This window comes from Podarcis cretensis (assembly GCF_951804945.1).
Source record: "Podarcis cretensis genome assembly, chromosome: 13".
Lineage (NCBI taxonomy): Eukaryota > Metazoa > Chordata > Lepidosauria > Squamata > Lacertidae > Podarcis > Podarcis cretensis.
The window spans coordinates 49,483,781-49,510,916 of NC_137182.1; the positions used below are offsets into that span (position 1 = coordinate 49,483,781).

The 27,136-nt window shown below is 46.5% G+C and overlaps 2 protein-coding genes and 1 long non-coding RNA gene across 7 annotated transcripts in view; all 3 read left to right on the forward strand.

Moving 5' to 3' along the window:
- The window catches only part of LOC307201936 (uncharacterized protein), a 31,251-nt gene extending 19,906 nt beyond the window's left edge, over positions 1–11,345 (forward strand). Inside the window, exons 2-4 of one of the 5 annotated variants that reach the window (XM_079951485.1) lie at positions 926–1,180; positions 2,077–2,164; positions 3,081–11,345. In XM_079951485.1, the coding sequence (XP_079807611.1) occupies positions 926–1,180; positions 2,077–2,164; positions 3,081–10,660 (7,923 nt within the window). In that variant the 3' untranslated portion in view covers positions 10,661–11,345. Of the gene's footprint in view, positions 1–798; positions 1,181–2,076; positions 2,165–3,080 lie in introns of those variants that run through there. The other 4 variants (XM_079951486.1, XM_079951484.1, XM_079951487.1 and 1 more) reach the window with 4 other exon arrangements.
- LOC307201887 (uncharacterized protein) overlaps positions 1–27,136 on the forward strand; it is a 284,712-nt gene that overhangs the window by 140,680 nt on the left and 116,896 nt on the right. The gene's annotated exons all lie outside the window — the stretch shown is intronic.
- LOC307201902 lies at positions 19,114–24,496 on the forward strand. The gene is made up of 3 exons (XR_013832780.1): positions 19,114–22,088; positions 22,189–24,275; positions 24,369–24,496. It is a non-coding gene; the product is annotated as an uncharacterized lncRNA (long non-coding RNA).

Here is a 27,136-nt window from a genome sequence, read left to right on the forward strand (position 1 = left end):
ATAAACCTTCTTCATACGCCTGCTTCCCTTTGGAAGGCTCCAGATGAACATTATGATGCAAGGTTTATTGGAGGCTAATGGTTTTATTTATTTATTATTTAATCAATTAATTATTTTATTTATGGCATTTATATCCCACCTTCTTCCCCATGGGCATCAAAGTGGCATAAATGGTTCTTTCCCTCCTCATTTAATCCCCACAGCAACCATATGAGGCAAATTAGGCTGAGAGGCAAGTATTAACCCAAAGTCACCCAGTGAGCTTCATAGGTGAGTTGGAATTTCAATCCTGGTCCACACTGAGGAGAGAGCATGGCAGGAGAGACTAGGTTTGGGCTATCAGTGGATTAGCACCACCCATCCATTATTTTAAAGCTTCTATTGCTATCCAGAAGAGCTACAACTTTGAAAATGAAAGCTGAGATTAATAGGGTGGTAAATTCTGTGCCAGACTATCAGATTCCATCCCAATGGGGGTGTGGGTGTAGGACGCATGCAGAGGACTCTGTGGTGGGCTGAATTCCATTTGAACTCACAAGCACCAAGCCGCAGTGTTCAGTTTGACTGCTCCATTGAGAAATGAATGTATTGGCTTGATCTGGTTCATTGCTAATTTCAGGTTCACAGCAAAAGTGGGGGAGCCAACATGGAATCATCACGTGCGCATTTTGACTGCCAAATTTGCACTGACCATAAGACTGCTGGAACCTGTTTGCCCACTGCTCTGATGGAATGCAATTAAGTCCAAGCAGGCGGCAGCAGCATCCATGACTGGAGAGAACCCAGGGTGCTCCCAAGGTTCTTTTGTTGGTTCTTTGTGTTGTTCTTTGGAACGTTGCTTTAAAACACTGCTAACTGCCACTGTCAGGGAGGAAACATACCATCTCTTGGGTGCAAAGACTGCATTCAGGTCTGTTTCACAAAGATGGGACTGATTTCCCTTATCAATTGCTTTTTCCCTTTGGACTGCTACTTCAACTTGTACACTACTCTAGTCCTGGCTCTGTTCATCGGCCTCTTCCAAATGATCCTATGTGGCTCCTTTGTGTGGTGCAAGAGAGTTGTCCAAGCATGGAGAAGCATCTTGTCCTTTCCAGTGGAACCTGAAATCACTGAGAATCCCCACTTTTTGGAGCAACAGCTGGGCAGTTGGTTCCCCTTTGAGACTGGCACACCGATGGTGAGTTTCAGTGACACCTTTGTTCATGTCTGAAATTGACTCACATTGGGAGTTTTCCAGTTTCCAACAGCAATATTTACTTCCTCGTTTATTGAAGAGATCTCCTACCCATCCTTCAGCAGAAACCTTCCCAAGGCAGGTCACAGCCATATAGCACCAAAATCCAAAATAAAACACTAATATGAGAGGATACAGACAAGTTGACTCACCCCCACCACATTTGGTTTTCTCAGCTTACAACAGCAATATGTACTTACAAAATTATTTAAGAGATTTCCTACTTTTCCTTCAGCACGAAGGTTCCCAGAGCAGGTCACAGCCATATAATCAAACAATATCAAAATCCAAAATAAAACAATTATATGACAATACAGATGATCTCACAGAAATCACACACATCTTAACTGGCAAAAGGCAAGGCTGAGAGAATGACAGAAACTACTTAATGAGCATTCATGGGGATGGGGTTCCATGTTTTAGAGGCCTTCAGTGGAAGAAAGCACCAGTGTAATGCCATGACCATAATGAAAATGGCATTTTAATGGGCCATTTGAGTTGTGCATGGATACAAACTTCCATACTGAATGAACTTCTAAGGAGTTGAAAATGACCTGACAGTATTGCATGCTTTGGCCACCAGGAGACAGGAATGCAGGAAGCAGCCTTATACAGATCCAGACTGTTGGTCCATCCAGTTTAGTACTGTCAAAGCAGACCAGTGGGAGCTCTCCAGGGAATCAGACTGGGATTTTCCCCAGTCCTATTTAGAGATACCAGGGATGGAACTTGGAACATGCCTCATTCTGCCTGATGGCATAGTACCCTGTTTAGTAAGGTGGTATTTCCAATTGGTTGTTCTTCCCTTTGAATAACTTTGCTGCCTCCTCTCTTCCTAGAAGGAACATGTGGAACACAGAAGCCATCTCCAAGCAGCTGTTGGAAAACAAGAAGGTAAGCCCTTCAGGCAGGAATCAGTTCATCCCGGTGATTTATTATTATTTTTAAGAGTCAAGCTCAATGCTGACATTTGATCATTCACATGGTCTTTCATGGCATCCATGAAAGTGTACATACACACATTTGTTTGTTGGTTGGGTTCATTCAATAAGTTCAAGATAATAAAACCCAGATCCAAAATCTTTTAAAAAACAAAAGAAAATGTATTCAAAACTTAAAATTATAGGAGGAGAGAGAATACAAACAGGAGAACTAGCAGAGGAGCATCTCACAAAAATACTTAGAGTTGAGTTGAGTTGAGTTAGTCAATGCAATGCAATCTAGAAGTTGGCTTACAATGCCCATATAACCCCTGACCATTGGACATGCTTGCTAGGGCTGATGGGCACTGCTGTCCAACTACATGTGGAAGGCCACAGATTCACTGCTGTTCTCAAATAAAGTCAGTGACTCTTAGGCCCACAAATTGGGCCTAACACATTCTAACACATCTAATAAATATATAAATATGTCATGAGGTCTGACAGGGAAGTGTCAGGCCCCCACAGGTCGAGAAGAGGCTGGATGCTTGGAATGCAACTGGCTTTTTATTCACAGAAAGCAACCCAGCAAAATTTCCCTGGCTCGACTCCTTCAGCTTGAGAAGTTGCAGGAAACTTAGCTCCGGCCCCACCTTTCCCCTCTACACTCTCACTCTGGAGCCCTCCCTAACAGACGGTGACTCCAATGTGGGAGTTAGGTCCTACTCTTCTGGTTCTGTATGACTCATTGCTTGGCAGCAGGCAGGACATCCAGCACTTCCCCACTGTCCCACCACCAGGACCCAGACTCTAAGTCCTCGTCTTCCCTGGCGGGCTCTTCATCCAACCAGTTCCGAGTCAGTGGGTTCCATACCAACCTGGAGGTGGAGAAAAGCTCACCAGTGCCTTCATTCGGCTTACAGGTACCAACCACCAGGAGAGAGAACCACAAAATGTAGGCAGTCGCTGTGCCTCCACCCGCAGATTGCTATGTGACAATACAGCCTGTGCCTTATGTGACAGGGCAGCCATGGAGGCTGAGGAAGTGCTGCGTGTCCATGGATTAAGCCCTGGGTTTCAAAGAGATGACATCATTTCCCCATGGAGCAACAGTGAACCTGAACCAAACTGTCACCATCCAGAATTGGGCCCAGAAACAACAACTTCATCCAGGAAGGAGCAAGTTCTTCCCAAATGCAAGGGGAAGAAGGAAAAGCCACTCCATTCTACTCAGCAAGCTGTTTCCATTTTCAGGGAGTATGACATGAGTCCCAGCCATCTCAAGAACCATTCCATGTTCACTATGAATGAACATTATGATAGCTCTGATGACAGAAGCTGGGAAATGAGGGACCACTTCTACTCCTCTTCTAGCACATCTTCTGTGCTGTCTTTCAATAGCTGGGCAGATCACAGCCCCTCTACTGAACTGCCTGAGTTATCCAATTTCAGCAAGAAGAACCACATTCCTTTGCAGCATAGGGGAAATGAAGCATCCTCTTCATGTGAAAAGGAGAACTACCAGGGCATGAGATTCCACCCTAAAGCAGCAAGACATTTCCCCAGTTCCTTACCTGTGGTCTCACAAGAAAATATCAAGTCTCCTAGGGTTGAATTCGCTACCGCAGACACTCCCTTTATGGCTAAGGCTCCAAGGACCTTGGAGCAGCATTTGGCCATGAAAAGAGTTCAACACAAACTGGGTCTTCCATCCGTTGTCCTCAGGTCATTCAGGGCCTTTTTGCCTCTTGGTATGGATTCCACTTTCCTGTGCCCCACAAAGAGGGAGGCTACTGTATTGATGAAGCCTCGGCTTCTCCCTTTCGTGAGTGTGGCAAAGAGGAGGATACTGGAGCAACACATGAAAAAGATGATTTGCATACGGCGTTGTGGGCTGCCAAGGCAAGTCAAAGAGGCCCTCAAGCACATGAAGCTGGCATCTCACCTCACCACAGATACAGTATCGTCTGCACACAGGAAAAAAGGCCGAGGCGTCATCTTCAAGGGTGAGAGAGAAAGGAAGGTTCACTGGCACGTTCTACACTGGGAATCCACAACCAGGGAAACAGCCCTCAAATCTCCCCCTCCTTCCAAAGCAAACCCCCAGACTACAACTGGAAAGAAGTCATTTAAGGCCAGACACAAGCTAATAGAGAATTCCCAGATAATAATTGTTCCAGAGGAGAGGAAAGCCCCCTTGCCCAAGCTGACCCTACCGCACAGCAGTTACCCTCAGCGACTCAGCAGGCCAAGGCCAAGTCTCCGGGGGAAGGCAGATTGTGTGGATATGAATGTTAAGTATAAAGGCATTCAATTCCTATGGGCCCCCCCTACACTGTACATTCAACCCCTGAGCAATATAATACCCAGTGCTCCCGAGTTGCTAGCTCCCCCATCTTGGTCGCATCACACCACTGAGTTTGTCCACGCAAGGACACCTTTTCTTCCTGCCAATGAGGAGCAATGTTTGGAATCCCATGTCATCAGAAAGAGGGCTCAACACCCGTGGGGCCAGCCCATAGTGACACAAGAGTCTTTGCAAAAGTTCCACCTGCCTACAGCACCCCATGCTTCCTCCAAATTGTACTCGGGAGGGGAAGTGAGGGTATCCCCTAGGAGCTCCTTGCCTTTTGCCACCTTGGAGACCAAGAAGCACCTGGAGGGCCACATCAAGGGTAAGGTCATAGAGCAGGGGTGGGGCATCCCCAAGCGAGTCATGGAGTCCCTCCACCACTCCACTCCACTAACAAAGGAGCCCAAAGGCAGTCAGGAGATGTCTGCAGCCCACAAGGGGAAGAGGATTCTGGGGAGCCTTCCATTGGGGAAAGCACCAAATTTCTCTGGGATGCCAAAGCCACAGTGCAACCAGCATCAAGTGCTGAAAAGACCCGTGGACCAAGAAACTCTTGAAATCTCACTGGAGCTTGTTGACCCCATGTTTCATTTGCCTCAGTCAGCTGGCCACCAAGTCAAGGAACATGACCTTCTTAAAGTTGCCCCACTTGGTTTGAAAGCCCAGCAGCCTCAATCCCATGAGGTTCCCTTCAAAGAGCAAGACATCACCGTTCATATCAAACTCAACATTGCAAGCAAAGGTTTGGCACACAGGGAAGGAGTGTCCACACTCTACAGAAAACCTTTATCCTATCTGTACAAGGAGGACACCCGTCAGGTGCCCTTTTCCACCGTGCCCAGAAAGGATACCATATTTGACTTCACCTCAGCAGAGATCCCATTCATTGAGCAGAGGACTCAGGAGGATCTGGAATGGCACGTGAGAAAAAAGAGGTTGCAGCATGCTTGGGGCTTGCCAAGCCTTGTCCAGAGATCTCTCCATTCTGTTTTCCCAGTTGTCCCCCAATCACAGCAGCACCGGACATTGCAGCACATGGAGGTGAATGTTCTTCTGGATGAGCTTTCCTTCTTCAGTGATGCCATCATCCAAGAACTAGAGCAGAATCTGCTGAAAAGAATTACACTTCACCGATGGCGCTTACCTCAAAGGGTCCTTGAGTCCCTCAGGCTGCTTTCCCCAGAGATTGTGGCTGTTGCAGGGAAACAGGATGGAACTAGGATAGGGAGGAGGACAATGCCAAGTCAACCTTTGGTGTACCCCACACTTCAGTCTGAAACTATAGAGCATAAGATGCTCCACTTGGATGAAAAATGTCTGGACATTTCCCCAACATTGGCCAGACATACTTGGCAATGCATGCCAACTTCATTGAGTCAGTTTCTCCCCAAGACCCTTCATAGTCATGGGCTTCTGGAGCCACACAACGACATCCAGCCATCTGATTGGACAGAAGGCATGGACCAGGTTGAGTTGGCCATGCAACATGACCATTTGCTGTCTCTCTGGGGCATGAAGGGTCTGGGTGGAACACCACTGCAGCCTTCCATTCCCAGAACAGCAACCACCTTCATGTTTTCAGAAGCAAAGACACCATTCCTCTTGGAGCAAGAAAGGCAAGCCTTAGAACTCCACATTAGAAAAAAGAAGCTACAGCATGAATGGGGCTTGCCTAGTCTTATTCAGAAATCCTTGCATGGCTTCAAGTCACAGGCTCCCCCACTGCCCAGTCTCCAAAGGGCTGAAGCTCATGTCTACATTCTACTACAGAAACCATCATTCCTTCCCCAAAGCACCTACAGTCAGCTGGAATTCCACATTCAAAGGATGGTGCTACAGCGACAATGGAAGCTGCCTAAGAGGATTCTGGAATCTATCAAGATTTTCAACCCTGCATTTGGGACAGGTCCCTTGGAACTACAAAATACAGAGTACCAAAATAAAAGCTGTGACTCTCTGGGCAGATTCTCCTCCCCCATCCCAGTAGCCAGAGAAGAGCTGGCAGAGGCAAGGCAGGCGATGTTTGTGGGTGAGAACATCTTCACACATGGACCCAAGGCTTACAGGGCACAGCAAATGGTCAGCCCACACCAGGAAATGGAGGCAGGAGAAGTCCCTGAAGCAGCTTTTTCTGAATCATCAGCTGCATCTACAGATCACCATAACCTCAGGAGAAAGTCCACAGAAACTGATCTCCAGCCCATGGGAAGCTTCAAGGTCATACCTGACGACCCTTTCCAGAAGTTTGCCCCTCTTTATAGCCAAGTGAAGCCCAGAAGCACATTTCTGCCCTTGGTGGAGGGTGAAGCAGTGGATAAGGGGGAGCTGAACATCAGGCAGGAGTATCCAGAGCATTTACCTAGCCAACAGAGTGAAATCTTGAATACGATATATGCAAACTCTGCAGCCTGGCCACACATGGATGAATGTTTCACAGGAACAGACTCAATGAATGTTTCCCTGGATGGAAGTGAGGCTAAAGAGAAACCAGAAATTAATGTCTACAAGGAGCATTCGGTGGCAATGGCATCAGTAGATGACAAAATGATTGACCATGCAGCCTCTCAAGATGAGGCTCAGGACCAACTAGAATCCTATACCAAACATAGGAAAATCTGTCACCATTGGGGCTTACCACAAGTTGTGCAGAAATCCATGAGAGCATTTTGCCCATCTCCTCCTAAGTCCCTTCCTCCTATTTGTCCACAGGTCACCAAGGAAATCATTAGTATGGATCCAGACACTGAAAAAGAAGAAAGTGCCACTGGTGATAATTTCTTTGTGGAAGATGAAAAGGTTCTCTATCGGGAAGAGCAACAGGCTGTAGAGCAAGTTGACGTTAGTACCAAGGAAACACAGAGAGACAAGAAAATGAGCACCATTGATGGAATCCCACAGGAAATTGAGAATGGAGTTCCTACTGAGATAAGCCTATGCTCCTCAAAGGACACCATTGGTGAGAGACCACAAATGTCAGCAGAAGATTCTGTGATAAATGAGCCGCTAGAAGTCATGAAGGAAGTTAATAACAGCCCACAGGCCACATATGCCCTGAACATTTTGGGACCTGAGGCTGCAGATAATACTTATTTGGAGATTCTGCAGGGCACAGAGGAAGCAAATTATACGGGGGAGACCCCACAAAGAGTTGAGGAACTGGTATTTAATACAAAGAGCCCACATGCAGTTAAAGAAGAACTATCTACCAGTGAAAGCTCACAAGCCACAGAAGAAGCAAGGTTCATCGGACTGAAAGCCTCAGAAGATGCTGCTAGTGAGATACCACAAGCTGCAGACACTGTATCTGGTGAGAGAAGTCCGTATAACACAGAGGAAGAGAACCTCACTTATGAGAACACACAAGTAGCCACTAGCCCAGAGAGCTCAAAAAAGGATGAAGAAGTGGCCATTGCTATTGGGAGTCTAGAAGCCACTGAAGATGCAAGAGCTGCTGAACAACAGGCTAGTCAGTTTTCACAGGTCACAGGGGAGGAGGTGACCATTGCTGGTGAAAGCCCACAGGATCTGGAGACTGAGAGTGTGACTTCCAGGAGCTCACAAGCATCAGAGGAAATGGATGTCGCTCCTGAGATCCAAACTGATGTTGCAGAGGATGGAGAGGCTCCACAAGCAGAAGAGGAAATTATTTATGAGATTCCCTGGGTCACAACTACAGGAAGCTCCCAAGAAGATGATGAAATTGGCCTTATGGGTGAAAATCCTCAGAATAGAGAGAAAACAGGCATAGTTCCTGGGAGCCCACCAACACCAGAGGAGAAAGCAGTTGCTGGTGAAAGCCGAGAGGCCACAGATGAAAGGGACAAGAGCTCAGAGATTGCAGAAAAGCAGAGCACTCAGACAGCGTGCCCATCATCCAAAGAGGAAGTAACTGCAGAAAGGGAAAGTCCCCAAGCAGAAGAGGGTGTGCCTGGTGAGCACCCGCCAGTCACAGCTACAGAGAGTCCACAGGGAGAAGAAGGCGTTAGAGTTGCCAATGAGAGGTCTCAGGTGATAGTTCCTGAGGCTGAAGAGGCTGGGTGTAGTAGGGAGCCATTTCAAGACACTAAGCAACATGGGGAAGCCCACTCCAGAAGGCAGGCTGTGACCTTCAGGTGGGGCTTTCTGAAACGAATCCAAGAATTCCCACAGGCATTCTTGCTTCATCTGCAGCCCAGATACCACAGGGGCTATAAACTGACAGGAGGACTTGGAGACCAATCCCAAGCCAAAACGAAATCAGGCCTGCGGAAGAAGCCACCAGTCTTCCGGACTGAACTGCGGCTCCAGGTAGAGCGTGGTGGGAAAATCAGTATTTGTGGGGCCACGAAGAAGCCCCTTCCTTTATTTTCTCCAAAAGCCCATCCCACTATGGTGATCCCAGAGGGGGGAGGCAAAGGAGGCAGCCAGGAGATGAAACCTGGGAAGTGCCTGGGCAGACCTTTCTATCTTAAAGGAAGGGCATTGAGGCACAAGGCGGTACTGAAATCCACTCTGCATGTACATATGCAGAAGATGGCACCAGAACAGGACTCGGAGATTCCTCTTGAGCCAGAGAAGCATGAACAGAAAGTTCTGTTCCCTGGTGCCACGCTGCTCAGCGATTACAATGCAAGCCCTAGATCCAGCCAAGTTCCTGAATCCCAGGGGCTCAGGTCTCTAGACAAAAGCAAAGAGCCAATTCCATGTACTTGCATTGAAAGATTTATTGGGGATAAATGCAGTATTTCGTGGCAGCTCGAATCCAGCCTCCAGGGGATGGTACAGAACAACCAACATCCAGTAGGACTGAGGAAACCTCAGCCTCTAGATATCTCACATGCTACTGCTTCGCCCTGTGTGTGTCATACTGCAGTTCTTCAAATAGATGCCAAATTTCCATGTGTAGTGGGTGCAGAACAAAAGTGTCAGCAGCAACAGGGGGTCCCAACAGGTGCAACGACCTTCCAATGTGGGACTGTAGTAAATAATGGAACTCAGGGGTATTTGGATTTGCCTTCTGTGGAAGGCAAAATGGATACTGATTGCCCCAAGCAGGAAGTCTCAGGGGACAATCTCCTTAAGCCTTCTGAAGTAGCAAGAGATCACTTGCTCAAGACCCACATTGCCCAGAGAGCCTTGGGGTCCTTCATCCTTCCTTGCCTTGTCATCTCCTCACACACTGCCTATGAAGACATGGTGGCTGAACTGGTCAAGAAGGCATCCAAAGAACGTCAGGAGAGACTCAGCAGCCAGTTACACAGGAGGAGGGTCAGTTTGGGGATGCCCAAAGAGGAAAGCCAAGGGCTGCCCTTACAGACCCAGGGACATAGAGCTAGTGCAAGGGGGCAGCAAAAGACACCTGCAGTGGCATATACTCAAGAACCAAGGAGCAGGCGGGCCAGCAAATACTCTCATGATGTATGTTCAGGCATGGCACCTGCCCCATCTCTCAACACCAATAATAGCTCTCGGGTTCTGCAGGACCAGGAAGACATCCCGTCTGCTGAAGAAAGTAGAAGTGCTTCAAGTGAGAGCTCTGAAGTTTCAGGGGAATCCGAGGCCTCTGGAGACTCGTGTGCATCTTCTTTGGATGCAGACAGTGAATTGCCAGACCCTCCTTCGGATTGGATTCACTCGGAAACCAAAGGTGAGGGTGTAGAAAGAGAGTCTGGGAGCATCTCCATCTTGGTCCCTAAGGATGCTTCTCAGACACGGCCAGAGACCCCCTGCAAGCAATGCTACACGCAAATAGAAGGCCAGCCCCAGTTCAGGAACGTATGTGAGTGGCAGAAAGCAGGAGACTGGGACAGCGACAATGTCCAAGTTGAAGAAGAGAGAAGAGATCAGAAGGTGGGACAGAGGCCTAAAGATAGATCTTGCCTGAGGTCTGGAGCCATCTTGAGACCCAAGGGAAGGTGTGCCTCTTCCAGTTCCCACAAGGATTCTGACAAGAGGATGTCTATTATTGGCTCAGTCCTGGAGAGGATATTACACCTAAAGTATGGAATGCACATTTGGTTGCAAAGCCATGGCATAAAGAAAGCTGCCTGGAGAGAAAAGAAGAGGCAAGGATTCACCACTGCCAATTGCCCTGAGAAAGAGGACATGTTAAAAGGGGCCGAAGAGTTCAGAGATGCTGAACCTGCTATGGAAGGAGGTGCTGTGCGCTAGACAGATGGGTGTACACATATTCTGTAGCTCAAACTGATGAAGAGGCCCACAGACCAGAACCCATCTTCCAGAAACATGGTTCATTTCTGGCAGAAAGAAAGAGGATCCCATTACAGCCCTGGTATTTCAAGAAGCATCTTCCAGATGATATTTGAAGCCCTCCAGAGCACACCATAATGGAAAGAAGAGTATGAGGTCAGAAGAGAAGTTGCCCACGGTTGGTGTAAGTATGTGGAGACTCCAGCCCATGGGCCTAATCAGGCCAAGCATGTGTGCATGTCATTTCCCCTAACTTACTTATCAGGTGTGGGGCAGGTACCAACATGTCCCCACATGTGCTTCCACAACCCTCATTTGCAGTTGGACTGTGACATTCCGTGGATTCCCTCCCAACACAACCTACAAGAAGGTCCTTTTGAAGGTAAGGGGAATTCCAGGGCTTGCTAAACCCTGGTGAACAGTTTGGGTTTTGTTTTGTTTTTTATTTAAGTGTTTTCCCAAGGTTTAAAACATATAAGTTTTAATTACCAGCAGCTGCACCCCTCCAAGGTTTCCCAATTTATCCTTATTCTGCTGCATAGCATTCTTGATTTCTTTTGTTTTTAATGAGCTGTAGGGGAGTTTCTTCTGTAAGGAATAATGTTGGTTGCTTTTGTTGCTTTAATAAACCTCCATTTTGTTAACATGGGGTGCCTTGGCTAGAATTCTTGGGAATGGTCCTGTAGTGGCAGCTCAACCTTCTCCAAACAGATGCCCTTCAGTTATTTGGACTACATGTTTGTGCTGCCTGAAGATAATGAGAAATATAGTCTAAGCCATATAGCGGACACGAGGCTGTCCTCCAAGGTAGCCATTTGCGTGGCAAGTTCCCGCCTCCCCCCAGGAAGAAATAAAGACACAGGACACCAAGTATTAAGGTTAATGGGCAAAATAGGCCACAACTTTATTGATTACAGGAATGAGCGGTATTGGCTTAGGCATTGGTCCTACCAACTAGCCGGCTTCAGCCCGATTGCATGAAGATCGGCAAGGGTTAACACCAGCAGGGGAGTCCTGATGAGGCACGTCAACTAGGAGCTCCCCCGCGGTCACCGCCCGGGGGCATGCCTTAGGCCCACACCTCCATGGGCTTCGGACAGGGCAACGCCCCCCCCCCCCCGGACTACCCTTTGCTGTGGGGGAAGGCGATGGCGCTTCCTCCCCCCGTCACATACTTCTTAACCCTCCCTTACCAATGCCTAACCGCCAATGCCGCGGAGTTGTGACGGGTTGCTACAAGGTAGGCGAAAAACCAATTGGATAAAGCCAATTGCCAATTGGAAAATTCCTACCAGGCCCCTTGCAGCAACCAACCGAAGTCCGTAGCAATGTCAAGGAGCCTACCTAAAGGAAGGGAGGGTGGGAAACAAAATCAGCTGGCTGGCGCGGCGAAAAGAGGGGGATCCTCGGCCGCGCCGGCCCTAAATAGGGTCGGCCACGCCCCCCTGCCACCCGATTGGCTGGCTGGGTGGATGACATGGCCGAGGATTCCCCTGATCTCACGGGGGCTGGGAATAGCCCCCACGCACGTGGGGTGGGTGTGAAGCCCACAACCCCACCTCCTCCCAAGCTCAGAAGTAGCTTTTCCCAACTGACTTTCATCCTACCTATCCATTTTCCTAAATTCAGACGTACTTTTTATCTATGCCAATGTTTCCCAACCTTGGTTCTCCAGCTGGTTTTGGACCACAGTTCCCATCATCCCTGACCATTTGTCCTGCTAGCTAGGGATGGTGGGAGTTGTAGTCCAAAAAACAGCTGGAGACCCAAGTTTGGGAAACCCTGATCTTTGCATATAGATATAGATATAACTATAAATATCCCCAATGGTAGAAGCACATAGATACAGAAAAAACATATTTTCAGTATTTTGTTTTCTTTATTGACTCCAAACAACAAATGGGAATGAAATGTACTGACACCACAATCCTCCAAAAAGTTGTGTTCTGCTTGAGGAAGATCCCGGGTTCAAGTCCTAGCATCTCTAGGTAGAACTCGGAAAGGACTCCTATCTGAAAGTCTGGAGAGCCAGCTGCTGGTGTTTAGGGTAGACAATACTAAGCTAGATGCACCAGTGGAACCATTCAGCTTCCTAAGTACCTGCCTTTGTGTCTTGGACTTAAGCTGAATAAAGATATCTCTGCCTTGACCCATCCCTTCCTCTTGCTCTCAATCGCTCAGTAGATATCAGTGGCAAAGATCCAGAGCAGGGAGGTTTTTGTAAGTGTCTGTATCATTGTGGGAACTACGCACAGTGATTTTCCTCCAAACCAATACCACCATCAACCACTGAAAGCCCTGTGTTTCGCTTTTGAGCTCAAGGAGGTGTCTCACATCGACAGAACATTTTGAACACAACTTGAAAAAGAATTTCTGCAAAACAAAGAAAAAAACTTTTTATCTAAAATGCACAATCTCTTATTAGACTGGGAAACAAAAGACGAGCTTGTCAAAGCCTCTTTGACACACTGGGCAATAGATACAGGACATAATACAGATTTTAATCTCAGGGGGAAACTTTGGGAAAGCGATTTGAAGATGACAGCATGTTATTCCTTGAAGGAGAACTGCTTGAAAATGATTTGCAGATGGCATTTAACTCCGAGTAGGCTTGCTAAGATGTATAAGACAGAATCAGACAAGTGCTGGAGATGCAATGAGATTGAGGGAATGTTCTTTCATATGTGGTGGACCTATAAAAGGGTAAAGGAGTTTTGGGAAATAATTCATAATGAATTGGGGGGGGGGGTTCCCAGGTGTCAAAAAAAGGTTATTTATGCATGCTACTACTGTGACCCATGTTCCATTAGCCCAAAAATGGAAAACAGGCGAGGTCCCAACTAAAGAATAATGGCAACTTAAGCTGACGTAATGTGTAGATAAGATTTGATGGATGTAATAATGGGATACTGAATGGTTTAGTTTATGTAAAATATGCAGGGTTTTATGATATGCAAAATGAACTACAGAAAGAGAGGAAGGGAAGTCATTGATATTTAAGGCTGTTTAAATGAGTATTTTAAACTGTAAAACAGAAAATTTCCCAAAATTATTTGGGGAAAGCTACAGCTGTTTAAAGTGGCATGATACAGCTTTAAATATACAGTGGTACCTTGGGTTAAGTACTTAATTCGTTCCGGAGGTCCGTTCTTAACCTGAAACTGTTCTTAACCTAAAGCACCACTTTAGCTAATGGGGCCTCCTGCTGCTGCCGTGCCGCCGGAGCACAATTTCTGTTCTCATCCTGAAGCAAAGTTCTTAACCCGAGGTACTATTTCTGAGTTAGTGGAGTCTGTAACCTGAAGCGTATGTAACCTGAAATGTATGTAACCCAAGGTACCACTATATAGTACAGATGGGGCCTAAGATATAAGGTATCACCTTTAAAAGGGAAATGCAATGTTGGATGGATGAGAACAGACTAGGAAAATGTGATTAACAGAAAACAAAAACAAGACAAAGCCTTGAGAGCTGGGGAAAGAGATGTGACAGGGATTTATGATATCTGACAATACCTGGAGATTAGATTCATTTGAGAGAGAGAGAGAAAGAGTCTGCACAATTCAGTAAAAACCTGAAAGGGTTTTGAGTTCACTGTAGACAAAAGTTTGTGATTTCTCTGGAAGGCTTGATCCCATTATCCACTGCATTTTATTTCTGTCAGAACTGCCCTTCTTGTTATGTGCCAGCAGGTGGCAGCATTTCATCACAAAAGCATAGTTTATGGTGCTGTATTTCCACAGAGGTCCAGGTAGATTGTGAGTCCATTTGCCCTATTCCCATAGCTGCTTGGAAGCAATGCAAAAGTCCTTGTAGAAGCTCCTATCCATGTCAGCCTGTCCCAAGGCCACCGTGCAGATGACTGCCAACCATGGAAGTCAGCTCTAATGGAGCTTTTGTCACACATGCACCAACTCTTCCCATTTACCTGAGACTGGTCTGCTTTCTCATGCTTCTCTCTAGTAAATCACTGTCCCAATCCTGCCTAAGGTGACCTGGGCGATGCCTCGTAAATGGAGATATATGCACAGATGTGAACCTTGGCTTCCCTTCCTTTCTTGGAATGTGTTTGTTTCTTTTATTCATATCGCAGAATCATAGAATTGCACAGTTGGAAGGGACCTTGAGGATCATCTTGTCCAACTCCCTACAGGTAAAAGGTAAAGGACCCCTGGACAGTTAAGTCCAGTCAAAGGTGTCTATGGGGTTGTGGCGCTCATCTCACTTTCAGGCCAAGGGAGCCGGCGTTTGTCCACAGACAACTTTCCAGATCATGTGGTCAGCATGACTAAACTGCTTCTGGTGCAATGGGACACCGTGACGGAAGCCAGAGCACATGGAAACGCCATTTACCTTCCCGCCAAAGTGGTACCTATTTGTCTACTTGCACTGGTGTGCTTTCAAAATGCTAGGTTGGCAGGAGCAGGGACAGAGCAACAGGCGCTCACCCCGCCGCAGGGATTTGAACTTCTGACCTTCTGATTGGAAAGCCCAAGAGGCTCAGTGGTTTAGACCACAGCGCCACCCACGCCCAATGCAGGGATATGCAGCTGTCCTCATATGGGGATCAAACCTGCAACCTTGGCATTATCAGCACCACTCTTTAACCAACTGAGCTATCCAGTAATATTGAAATTTTAAAGTTGCATTTTTTTATATATATTTTAAGTAAGAGGTTGGGCAAGGGGAGGAGGTATGGGGTGGCATCATGGGAAAGGAGGAAGCGGGCTCTGCCAAGGCAAAGGGCAGGGTAGGTTCAGAGACAAAAGGCAGATATCAGCTGGACAGTGCCAGGAGTCTCCTGAAGTCTGGTACCAGCCCTGATTGTAGCCAACCATGTCACACACCCCAACATTACTCAGATGAAAATAAGGACATTTCTCAACCCCCCACAACTAACCCTCCTCAAGCCCACATTCCACTCCTGCCCCCAGAGAGAATTTCATTTCCCCCTCCCCTCCCCTCTTTTGATAATTTTATTTCTTTGGTTTTTCAAATCCTGATTTTATTTTATTATTTCGTAGATTTACAAAAAGAAAAACACACCAATCAATGAATTTTAGAAAGGGGCAAGATTAGACGTGTGCACAGCGGCAGAGCAAGCTGATTGGGCAGCTGGGGCGGCGTGCGTGCCCTGTGGCTAGGGGCGGGGCCAGCTGCCACAGGGGCGGGACCAGCCAGGGCAGGTTGCTCCACAGGGCCTCTGAAGAATCTGCCTGCCTCCTCCCACTCGGCCGCCCTACAGCTGAGGGGGAGGTGGCCGGCGGACTGTTTGGGGCAGCGCAGAGCCTGCGGGCGCCCAAGCCACGGTGTCACTCCCAGGAGAGATGCGTGGCCCGGGCGCACTGCAGGCCCCATGGTGAGCGCCGCCCAAGATTTTGTCATACCCCTCAGTGGTGACACCCCAGGTGGGCTGCCCCCCATTGCACCCCCCTTCCTCCGTCCCTGCATGCAGGCACAAAACATTTTTTTTAAGGCTCCTTGCACTCCACTCTGCTTCCCCTTTCTTCCTGCCCAGGGCAGCCTTGTCCTCTGCCTGTCCCTCTTCATCTGCTCTCCAGAAACCACTACAAGCTGCCCAAGGGAGAAGGCCAGCAGCAGTAGCCATGGAGAGGCAACAGGATGGTCCTTTCCTGCCATCACCACTCGGGACAAGCACCCTGGGGTCAAATCAGAAACCAGGATGGCTTTTGTAATTCCAGGCAGGATTGTCCCTGGAAAATGGGGACAATTAGAAGGCATGCCGTATCAACAGGAACAGAGTGTGCACCCCATGCTTACACTTAGTATTTCCCACAAGCTCATTGGACGGTAGGTTTTTGTCAAGGCATCAGTGACTGTGGATGGGGTGGGAGCCACAGTGCTACGCACCCATACGAAAACCAAGATGGGAGAACTGCGGATTTGCACAGTGGGCTGGGCCAAAGTTTAGAGGTCTCAACGCAGAGTGAATTGGTTGATGAACTTCCATCTGTCTTTGTGTTGGGTTCTGATTGCCCTTTTTGGCGCAGCCACCTGTTTCCCTTCCCTCTCCCTGTAAATCTTAAATCAACTGTTGGCTTCAAGTCTGTGTTGCTTTTGTTTCCTCCCGCTTAATCGGGGAACCTCGTCAATGTCACCAAGGCTGTATGGTCAGACAGGAGGAGCTGGAGGAAATAATGCACAAAGTGATTGTTGGATTGAATAGTGCAAAAGATACAGAGACCCTTTCCTCTCTATATATGAGAGCACACACTCATTTGCATTCTCCTGGTGTTTTGTCTGTCTGTCTGTCTGTCCATCTCTCTGAGACATCTAGACATTGTTAAAGTACATTGTAAAAGATGCAGTACTTTTCAGCCACCAGGAGTTGAGGTCCAACATCTGAATTAATACTGACAGGTGACACTGATGGTATGCATTTGATATATCTAGTTCAATAAAATCACCTGTCATTAGCTTCAGAACACTTCCTGGTTCAGGTACCATGGTTCCATAACATCCCCTCAATTTGAAATGTTGAGTGCCCCGTTTATTCTTAGCTTTTTACTATGCTGAGTGTTAGGAGACCCCCATTCCCCTCACGGAGGTAAAATTGCCAGCATTCCATGGGGAAAGGGATGGATGTCAAACCACTCTAGGAATTGTAGCTCTGTGAGGAAAGAGGTGTCTCCAGACTACTCTCAGCATCTTTAATAAACTACAATTCCCAGGATTCTTTGGGGCAAACTGTGACTGTTTAAAATTGCATGACCCAGCTTTGAATGTACAGTGCAGACAATGCCTTAGGTACCTTCTAGGGGGATGGTGGACATGATTTTCACCACTTGACAGCTTCAAGAAAAATGCAGAGAGCAAAATGAACCCCTGTATATGAGAGCTCAAACACAGAGGGCACTTAGTGGCACCCATAGAGGAGGTGATGATGATGATGATGATGACTGAGGAAGTGGGAGAGATGGGCAGGGTGGGGAGATTGACTCATTATCCAAGAGGCTGGGTTCTATAGCCTCTCTCTGTAAGGTTTGAAATAAAAAAGGACTGTAAGAAAATTATCCTTGTCTTTATACTTTCCTGGGCAACCATCTGGGAGCCGCTGACAGCATCTTGACACCACTGTGGAAGGACGTGTGGATCCAGATTTGGCCTCCACAGTTACTTACAGACTCACAGTTGAGATCATGTTCATGGAAGAAGATCTTACTCGGCTACGAGTGATCGTCAAAGAAGTATAGTGCAGACAATCCCTTAGAGATAAGGGGCCACTAGGTTACAATTAGAAGGGAGTTGTCATATGGGATGGAGGAGAACAAACTAGGATGATGTGGCAAACAAAATGAATTTTTGATCATTTGATTTTGAACTTTTCTGTTCTCCTCCCAGAATGCCTGGCTCTGAAAAAGGACACCTTTGGCCCTTTCCCGGAGCCCAGGTGCCAAGGTGCGAACAATATTTAGAGAAAGAGAGAGGATGGGGGGGTTCTGCCAATGCAAACAGAAAGATGGGGGTGCGTTCGTCTCTAGTGGTTGGGTATCGACTGGACCATCCATATCACCAGGAACAGTGTGTCGGTTCCATACTCCCACAAGCCCATAGGATGGGATGTTTTTGTCAAGGGTTCAGTCATAGTGGATGGAGTAACAACCACAGTGCTAATCACCCATACAGAAACCCATTTAGAAGTCAAGATAGGAAAACCACAGATCTGCACTTTTGACCAGGGCAAAAGTCTCAGTTCAAACAAACTGGGTGACGAATTTCCATCTGTCTTTCTGTTACGTCTCTGATTCTCCCTTTGGGTATTGGCAGCCCCATTTGGCCACCTGTGTTTCTCCCTTTCTTTCTCTTCCATTGAATCCAAATTTAACTCTCAGCAGGAAGCCTGTGTTTCATTCTGTTTCCTCTCACTAGAAACTCACCCACACTTTCACTTGAATTTTGATTGTGTTGTGTACCAACTAATCCCCACGGTTCAAGAGCGTTTCTTGTTGCTCCGTGGCTGTGCCTTACGGAAATCTGATCATATCCACTGAATCGAGGCTTGGTTAAGAAAAGTATCTCTCTGAATTTTCCACACATCTGATAAGATCTGATTCAGCAACCTATTGTGATCACTGTACTGCAAAATAGTTATTCCCAAAATAACTTTTCTTCTACTTTTTTCCTTTTGGGAATTATAGTGACAGAACTACCTAAATTGTATAGAAATTTATGTATGCAAGAATGCTATTTGCCCCTAATGGAAAGAAGCAGAAGTCCCAGCAAAGGAAGAATGGATACAAAAACTTATGGAATATTCAGAAATGGTGAAACTCAACGGAAGAATTTGCAGCTGGAGTCAGTCTGGGCCTTGCCCACCCAGGCCAGGTGGGAAAATGGCATGCAAGACAGAGAGCAGGCCAAAACTCACAGTCAAAATTCACATGTGTATACACAACATATACACAGTGGGACTGATTTTTTCTTTCATATGTCAAAAGTTGGAGGGTATGGACAACCATCACAAAAAAGACAGTGCTTGTCATAGTGTACTGAATCATGTGCATGCCAGTCACTGAATATATTTGCAAAAGGTTCTGTGAGAAAGCTCAGATGCAAGAAAATTACTCGAGTCTTGGGTGGAATCTAGCCATATATAAAGACCACTCAAAAAATGCTTTTTAAAAGGCTTTTTTAAAAAATACATTGAATTTTCCATAAGGCTCACCATCACCATTGTCACATTGTATATTGCACTTAAAACACACTTAAAACATTTTATTTGCAGCTGTATGGCTGAGTCCTTGCTCTCTGTAGACCCCACCCCTGAGTTCTTTCCTGCACAACAAAATGAGGGGTGGAGAATCACTTTGTTTCCTCCATCCCTGACCCCAAACCTTGTTGGCCTATTTTTATCCAATTTAGGACAGTGCTAAAAAAAAAAAAGCATATTCAATTCCCTTTTCTTTGGGATAGATCTTTTTTTAAAAAAAAATTAAACTACTCACAAATGCACAAATGTTGAAGAAGCTAAACTCACGCATTTTCTTTACATTTTGAAGCATTATGCATGTTGCTGGCAATATACAAACATGGTAGTGATGAATGAGCAGTAATTTTGGAAGAAGCCTTTGTAAAGTGAGCCTATAATGACCATTTGTTTCCCTCTTTTCTTGCCTCTGCCTCTAACACACAAGCTTGTTACAATTTGTCATTTCTACTGAGCGGAAAAGGAAACGGAGTGTTGACCCTGGTGTCTGTCTTAAACCTGCTTGAGGCATAAATCTACTTTATGCAAATAAATACTCCACACAATTCTAATGTTTTGACATTTCTTCCATACCACCCAAGACAACGAATTCCTTTATTTGGATTCTTACTCACGGTGGGTGTGTAAGGTCTGTGTTACACATCATCTAGGTCTTACTGAGACCCTCCTTACTTCTGATCCTCCCTCTTTTCCCACCTAGGTGTCTTGTCTGATATCCAACTTGTCCAGTTCAGATCTGGGACAGTGTCTCCCAGAGAGGCCCTCAGCCTTACCTATTCGGTCACTAAATTCTCTGTTTTGGGTCCTTATTTGCACTGGGTCCAGAAACATTTTTGAAAAGGGCTGGAATGGAAGGGAGCAGTAAACTGGACTAGGCCCAGATGGCACACAAACTATGCCTCGTTCTTACAAGGACAAATCAGCATCTCTGCAGATACACCCACCAATTCATTCTCCTTGCAGCCGAAGTCCTTGACAGCTGCAGACACTGAGACATATTTTAGGTAAAGGACCCCTGGACCCCTCAACAACTTTTGTGTCCAAATTTCCACCTTTTGAAATATGGCAACCCTATTTTAGCATGTCCTTCTTCTTAAATAGAGGACAGGACTGAAGTGGCTTCCCTTTATGGAAATTGGTCAGATATACCCTTCCTGTTTAAATAGCAGTGTCCTTTGGTACTCTGTGACCTGAATGGGCCTCATACAATCTGTACAAAAGACAGAGGAGTGAGTGATTAAAAAGAAATATGAGATCCTTTTGGCTCATTCTTCTGAGCATCTTACCTGGTGGGTATTTTCATCCCTACTTTAAAAAACAGAAAGCTTATTTCAACCATAAGAGCATTTATTTCAGAACTCTATAATTCCTATCCCTTTTCTGCAGGTATCTTATCCAGTACACAACTGACCCAATCTGGTACAGGAGAAGTGAAGCCTGGAGAGACTGTCAAACTGATTTGCTCTGTCTCAGGTGTTCAGGTCAGTGGTTATTACTGGGGCTGGATCCGACAGCCTCCAGGAAAAAGGATGGAATGGTTGGGTCACATTCGCAGCACTGCATCTGGAGGAACTTCGTACTACAGTCCAGCTTTCAGCAGCCGAACCAGCATCTCCAGGGACACATCCAGAAATGAAGTGTATCTCCAGCTGAGATCCCTGACATCTGCAGACACAGCAATGTATTATTGTGGAAGGGCGCCACAGTTAAGCAAAGCAATGGAGCATCCATTCAAAAACACATTCCACCATGAATGCCTCTAGAGACACCATTAGACCCCTGTTTTGACCAGAGTTCTGACTAGTCTGTTCATACAGCATTCTTGCAGCATTCTTGGAGGGAAGATTTATTGCTCAGGGAATCCCAAGGAAGCTATTGAAAACTTGCTTATGTGCATTGCACAGCCCCAGATCTCATTGCCCCATTAATGGTGGATGAGGCCAAAATCTCATCTCACTGAACATTCTCACTGGGCATTCATCTCACTGAGCGTTATATTGAATGAGGCCAATAGTCCGTCTAGTTCAGTATAGTCTACACTGGCTGGCAGCTGCTCTCCTATCTGTCAGACAAACGAATTTGGGGGGAAAGTATCCACTATCCTTCTTGGACTTTGACCAGGATGCCTTTCCCCCCTGTATTTGAGCTCGGCCATTCCTAAGTGGTGACTGTGTCACTGTTGGCATTGCTGATGTGGAGCCTGGCCTGGCATCAGCAACAATAGAGAGAAGCCTGAAGGATAAATAAGAGCTATAGCTCAGTGGCAGGGCAAGTGATTTGCATGCAAAAGGTCCTTCGCTTCTTCAATCAGGCTGGGAAAGATTCCTTCCTGACACCCAGTATAGAGCGTAGACATCTAGATAGATCAATGGTCTGACTTGGGATGGGGCAGCTGCAGGTTGAATTCTTGGTGCTTGACCTTCCAGTTTGGCAACCCCTGCAGGAGTGCTTCCTTTTATCATATTCACTTCCTAAATGCAGCACCCAATGGCCTTCATGCAAATCTCCAGAGGAAGTTTTTCTGGTTTAAATAGCATTGTCTGATTTTTCACCGTCATTCTCTTTTGTTTTCTACAGAACAGAGGAGGCAGAGGAGCAAGTGAGGAGGAGAGATGAAATCTATTATGTTGGTTATTCTTGGTCTCTCGGCTGTTTCACCAGGTGAGGGTTTTTATGCATTAGATCTTTTTCAAAAGCAAATTGAACTAATCAGAAAGTGAATGCTACCTTTAACTGTATCATTTCTGCCCCCTTTCTGCAGGTGTCTTATCCAGTACACAGCTGACTCAGACTGGCCCAGTTGAGCTTAAGCCCGGAGAGTCCCTCCAACTGACCTGCACTGTCTCCGGTGTCCAAGTCAGTGGTTATTATTGGAGTTGGAACCGGCAGCCTCCAGGGAAAAGGATGGAATGGTTGGGTTTCATTCAGCACTCAATAAATGGAGGAAATGCCTATTACAACCCAACTTTCAGCAGCCGAGCCAGCATCTCCAGGGACACCTCCAGAAATAAAGTCTACCTCCAGCTGAGCTCCCTGACAGTTGCAGACACTGCAATGTACTTTTGTGCAAAAGCATCACAGTTTGGCAAAGTGGTGGAGCACCCCAGCAAAAACCACACTCTGACTTGAATGTCTACAGGGACACAGCCAGCTCTCCGTTTCGACCAGAACTCCAAATAAATAATCTGCATGGTCTGGATGGAAGATTATTGTTGACAAACACAAGCAAAATACCCACCACCATGGCAGGGAGGGAGAATGAGTTAACAGTATTTTTTCCCAGGCCCGTGCAGGGCTTGTCTGAGGCCCATAGCAGGAGTCTTGTTAGAGGAAAGTTATATACTCAAATCAAAAAGCAGCTGGTCCCTGGAGGCTGACCCCTCTGAAGAAGGGAAGTGGGTGGTGCTGTGGTCTAAACCACTGAGCCTCTTGGGCTTGCTGATCAGAAGGTTGACGGTTCAAATCCCCGTTACGGGATGAGCTCCCATTTCTCTGTCCCAGCTCCTGACAACCTAGCAGTTCGAAAGCACGCCAATGCAAGTAGATAAACAGGTACTGCTGCGGTGGGAAGATAAACAGTGTTTCCGGGCTCTCTGGCTTCCCTCACGATGTTCCATTGCATCAGAAGCAGTTTAGTCATGCTGGCCACATGACCTGGAAATGCCAGCTCCCTCGGCCTGAAAGGGAGATGAGCTCTCAACCCCATACTCACCTTTGACTGGACTTAACGGTCCTGGGCTCCTTTACTTTTTACCTTTACTTTAACCTTCTGAGATCCAGGGCAAGTATACTCGGCTGTACCTCTTTTCTGCAGGGGCCAACTTATTTTGTCTCATAATATTCTGTGTAAGCTATTGAACATTTTCCTTAGCATGGCACCACCCTTTCATCTACAGAGCCCCACCCCAGGATCCATTCATTACTCATGCTCAATGCGCATTCATGCAGACATAGAGACACAAAAATTGGCATACACACAAACTGTTCCACTTTGAGTGCAACATCCCAAATCTACTGAAGTCAGCCCAGCTTCTGTTTTAATTCCCAGATGTCCCTCATCCAATGCCACAGCAAGGCCTCCTCCTTCTCCTCAGCTAAGCCCAACACCCTTATCCACTACTCTCTTTCATACACATGTACACCCCTGACTTTTATGCTGTTGCTGATTCCCAGAGAGCACCCCCCCCCCACCCATCATCTGGGGCAGACACAAGAACTTTTGACAGAAAACAAGAGGGAAATCCAGGCTTCTAGCACAACTCCCACTGGGCATCAATGTGCCCCCTCTCACATATGGAGCAAAAGGCAGCAACAAGGACAGAATATCTTGTCATGCAATGTGAATATGGGCATGCAATGTGAATATGGAAATTTGCTATTCTGACAATGAGATGCATTACTCTGTAATTTTCCTTTCTCTGTGTCTTCAATATTTTATATTTCTCAAAACTCACTGGTACCTGCTCTGATTCCTTTTAAAAAGGAGACAGACATATTTTCAAGTACATCACTGTACACTTCTTATGTATGGCGTATCCTAAAATATGTAATGAAAACTACCTTATTTTTTGGGAAGACTGTTTGTCTGTGTCAATAGATTATTAAATTTGCAGCCTTAGCAACTGTGACCTTCTTTAAACCTCTCTGCTTCTTAAATACAGGACTGGACTAGACTGAGTTCTCTTTATGCAAATCTGCCAAGCAGGATGGCTCTGTTTAAATAGTCTTCTCCAATGGTGAGACATTGGCCGGTTGAGTCACTTACATTCTGTATAAAAAACAGAATTACGAAAAAGAAAAACATGCAATCTTTGCTAATTTTCCTCATTGTCCTAAGTGCCTCACCTGGTGAGTATTTATGCTAGCTGTAAAAACAAGAATCTGGAACCCAACCCAGAAAGAATCCATATTAGAGTTCCAATATTTGCCCTCTTTTTGCAGGTATCTCCTCCAGTCCTCAGCTGACCCAATCTGGCCCTGGAATCATAAAACCAGGCAAGTCCTTCAAACTGACCTGCTCGGTCTCTGGTGCCCAAGTTAGTGGTTATTACTGGGGCTGGATCCGAGAAACTCTAGGGAAAGATCTGGAATGGATGGGTAACATTCGGCCCACATCAGGTGGAGGAAGCAGCTACTACAATTCAGCTTTCAGCAGCCGAAGCACCATCTCTAGGGACACCAACAAAAACGAAGTCTATCTTCAGATGAATTCCCTAACAGCTGCAGACACAGCAGTATATTATTGTGCAGGAGACACAGCAAAGCAAGACAACGAATCATCCATGCAAAAAACCAGTAATACACCAGCATTAGAGCAAGGAATGAGGGTGGGTGGAGGGAAGATCTATTGCTCAGAAAATCCCATGAAAGCTATTGAAAACTTGCTCATGTGCATCGCACAGCCCCAGAGCTCATTGCCCCATTAATGGTGGTTGAGCCCAAAATCTCATCTCACTGAGCATTATGTTGAATCCGGCCAATAGTCCGTCTAGTTCAGTATAGTCTACACTGGCTGGCAGCTGCTCTCCTATCTGTCAGACAAAAGAATTTGGGACAAAGTGTCCCCTATCCCTCTTGGACTTTGAACAGGATGCCTTCTTCCCCTGTATTTGAACTCAGCCATTCCTAAATGGTGGCTGTGTTGGTGTTGCTGACATGGAGCCCAGCCTGCCGTGAGCAACAATAGAGAGAATGCTGAAGGGTCAATAAGAGCAACAGCGCAGTGGCAGAGCATGTGATTTGCATGCAAAAGGTCCCAGGCTCAATCACTGGCATCTTCAATCAGGCTGGGAAAGTTTCCTGCCTGACACCCAGTATGGAGAGTAGACATCTAGATAGATCCATGGTCGGAACTGGGATGGGTGGGGCAGCTTCAGGTTGAATTTTCAGTGCTTCAGCAGGATTGCTTCCTTTTATCTTATTCACTTCCTAAATGCAGCACCCAATGGCCTTCATGCAAATCTCCAAAGGAAGCTTTTCTGGTTTAAATAGCGTTGTCTGATTTTTCACCCTCAGTCTCTTTTGTTTTGTGCAGAACAGAGGAGGCAGAGGAGCCAGTGAGGAGGAGAGATGAAATCTATTGTGCTGCTTATTCTTGGTCTCTCGGCTGTTCCACCAGGTGAGGATTTTCAGCTTGGAATATTCCTCTGGCAGCCTTGGCAAGCGTGTCTCCTTTAGTTCTTCTGCTTTTTAAATTCAGGGTTGTTCCTCTTTAAATAGCATTCTCCAACGGTGCTCTATGGGCTGCGTTGTATTCATTCTGTATGAAAAGCAGAGGAGCAAGGAATTAAAAACAAAGATGAAAATTTTTGTTACTTTTGCTCATAAACCATAGCATCTCACCTGGTGGGAATTTATTCCTGCTCTAAAAGCAAAAATGTTTAACCCGTATCAATAAGAACGCAGATTATAAATTTAATTTTCTGGCACACACCCCTGGCAGGTATCTGCTCCAGCCCACAGCTGACCCTGTCTGGCCCAGGAGCGGTGAAGACAAGAGAGTCATTTAAACTGACCTGCAGGGTCTCAGGTGTCGAAGTCAGTCTCTCGTACTGGGGCTGGATGCGGCAACCTCTAGGGAAAGGTCTGGAATGGTTGGGAAACATTCAGAGAGAAAGAGATGGAGGAAGAACTTACTGCAATTCAGCTTTCAGCAGCCGAATCAGCATCTCTAGGGACACCTCCAGAAATGAAGTGTATCTTCACATGAATTCCCCAACGGCGGCAGACACAGCAGTGTATTTTTGTGCAAGAGACCATAGAGAACCAAACCAATGAAACATCCATGCAGAAACTTAGTAATATATCCAGTACCAGGGCAGGCATTGAGGGTGGGTGGAGGGAAGATTGATTGCCAGATAGAATCCCATGAAAGCCATCAAAAACTTTCCTATTCGCATTTTACTGTCCTAGGTTTCATTACCCAGTTTTCCTGGGTCAGGCCGAAGGTCCACCTAGCTGGGAATTCTCACAGTGCCTAACCAGATGTCTGTGAGAAGCTTGCAAGAAGTCCAACAGTGCTACTTCCCCAGCTGAGATTGCTGGCCACTGGCATTCAAAACATTGTTGCTGTTGCATTTATTATCTAGGCTTAACGAGTAGAGCCCATGTCAGGTTACAACAGTTTAAAATTCAGAATTAAAAGCAGTTGAACAGACTCTGTAATCGCAAGCACAAGTTTCAGGTGTGAAGGGCCAGGTAATAATGTCAGTGTACTAGAAGAAGCAAAGACCACCAGTGTGAAGCAATGATTCTTCAACATCAACTTCACTGGACTGGTCATGTTGTTCGGACAATGGGTGATATAATGCAAGGGAGATCGGGGGTAGAGGGTGCGGAGAGAAATTGCCCAATATCAGGCAAGGGTCCAAATAATTTGGGATAATTGCAGAAGGGAGAAGAGGTTGGAGGACTTCCCTTCCCTAAACTTTATTAACTGATGTCTATGAACCTAACTCAGAGAGACTCCACAGAGTGGTACTAATTTCTCTCGCTTTGCTCAGGTGTCTTCTGCAGTGTGCATCTGACCCAGTCTGGCCTGGGAGCAGTGAAGCCCGGACAGCCCCTCCAGCTGACCTGCGCTGTCTCCGGTGCTGAAGTGAGTGGCTGGTACTGGGGCTGGAACCGACAGACTCCAGGGAAAAGTCTGGAGTGGTTGGGCGGCATTCAGAGTGTGGCCGCGGGAGGAAACGGATACTACAGTTCCAGGT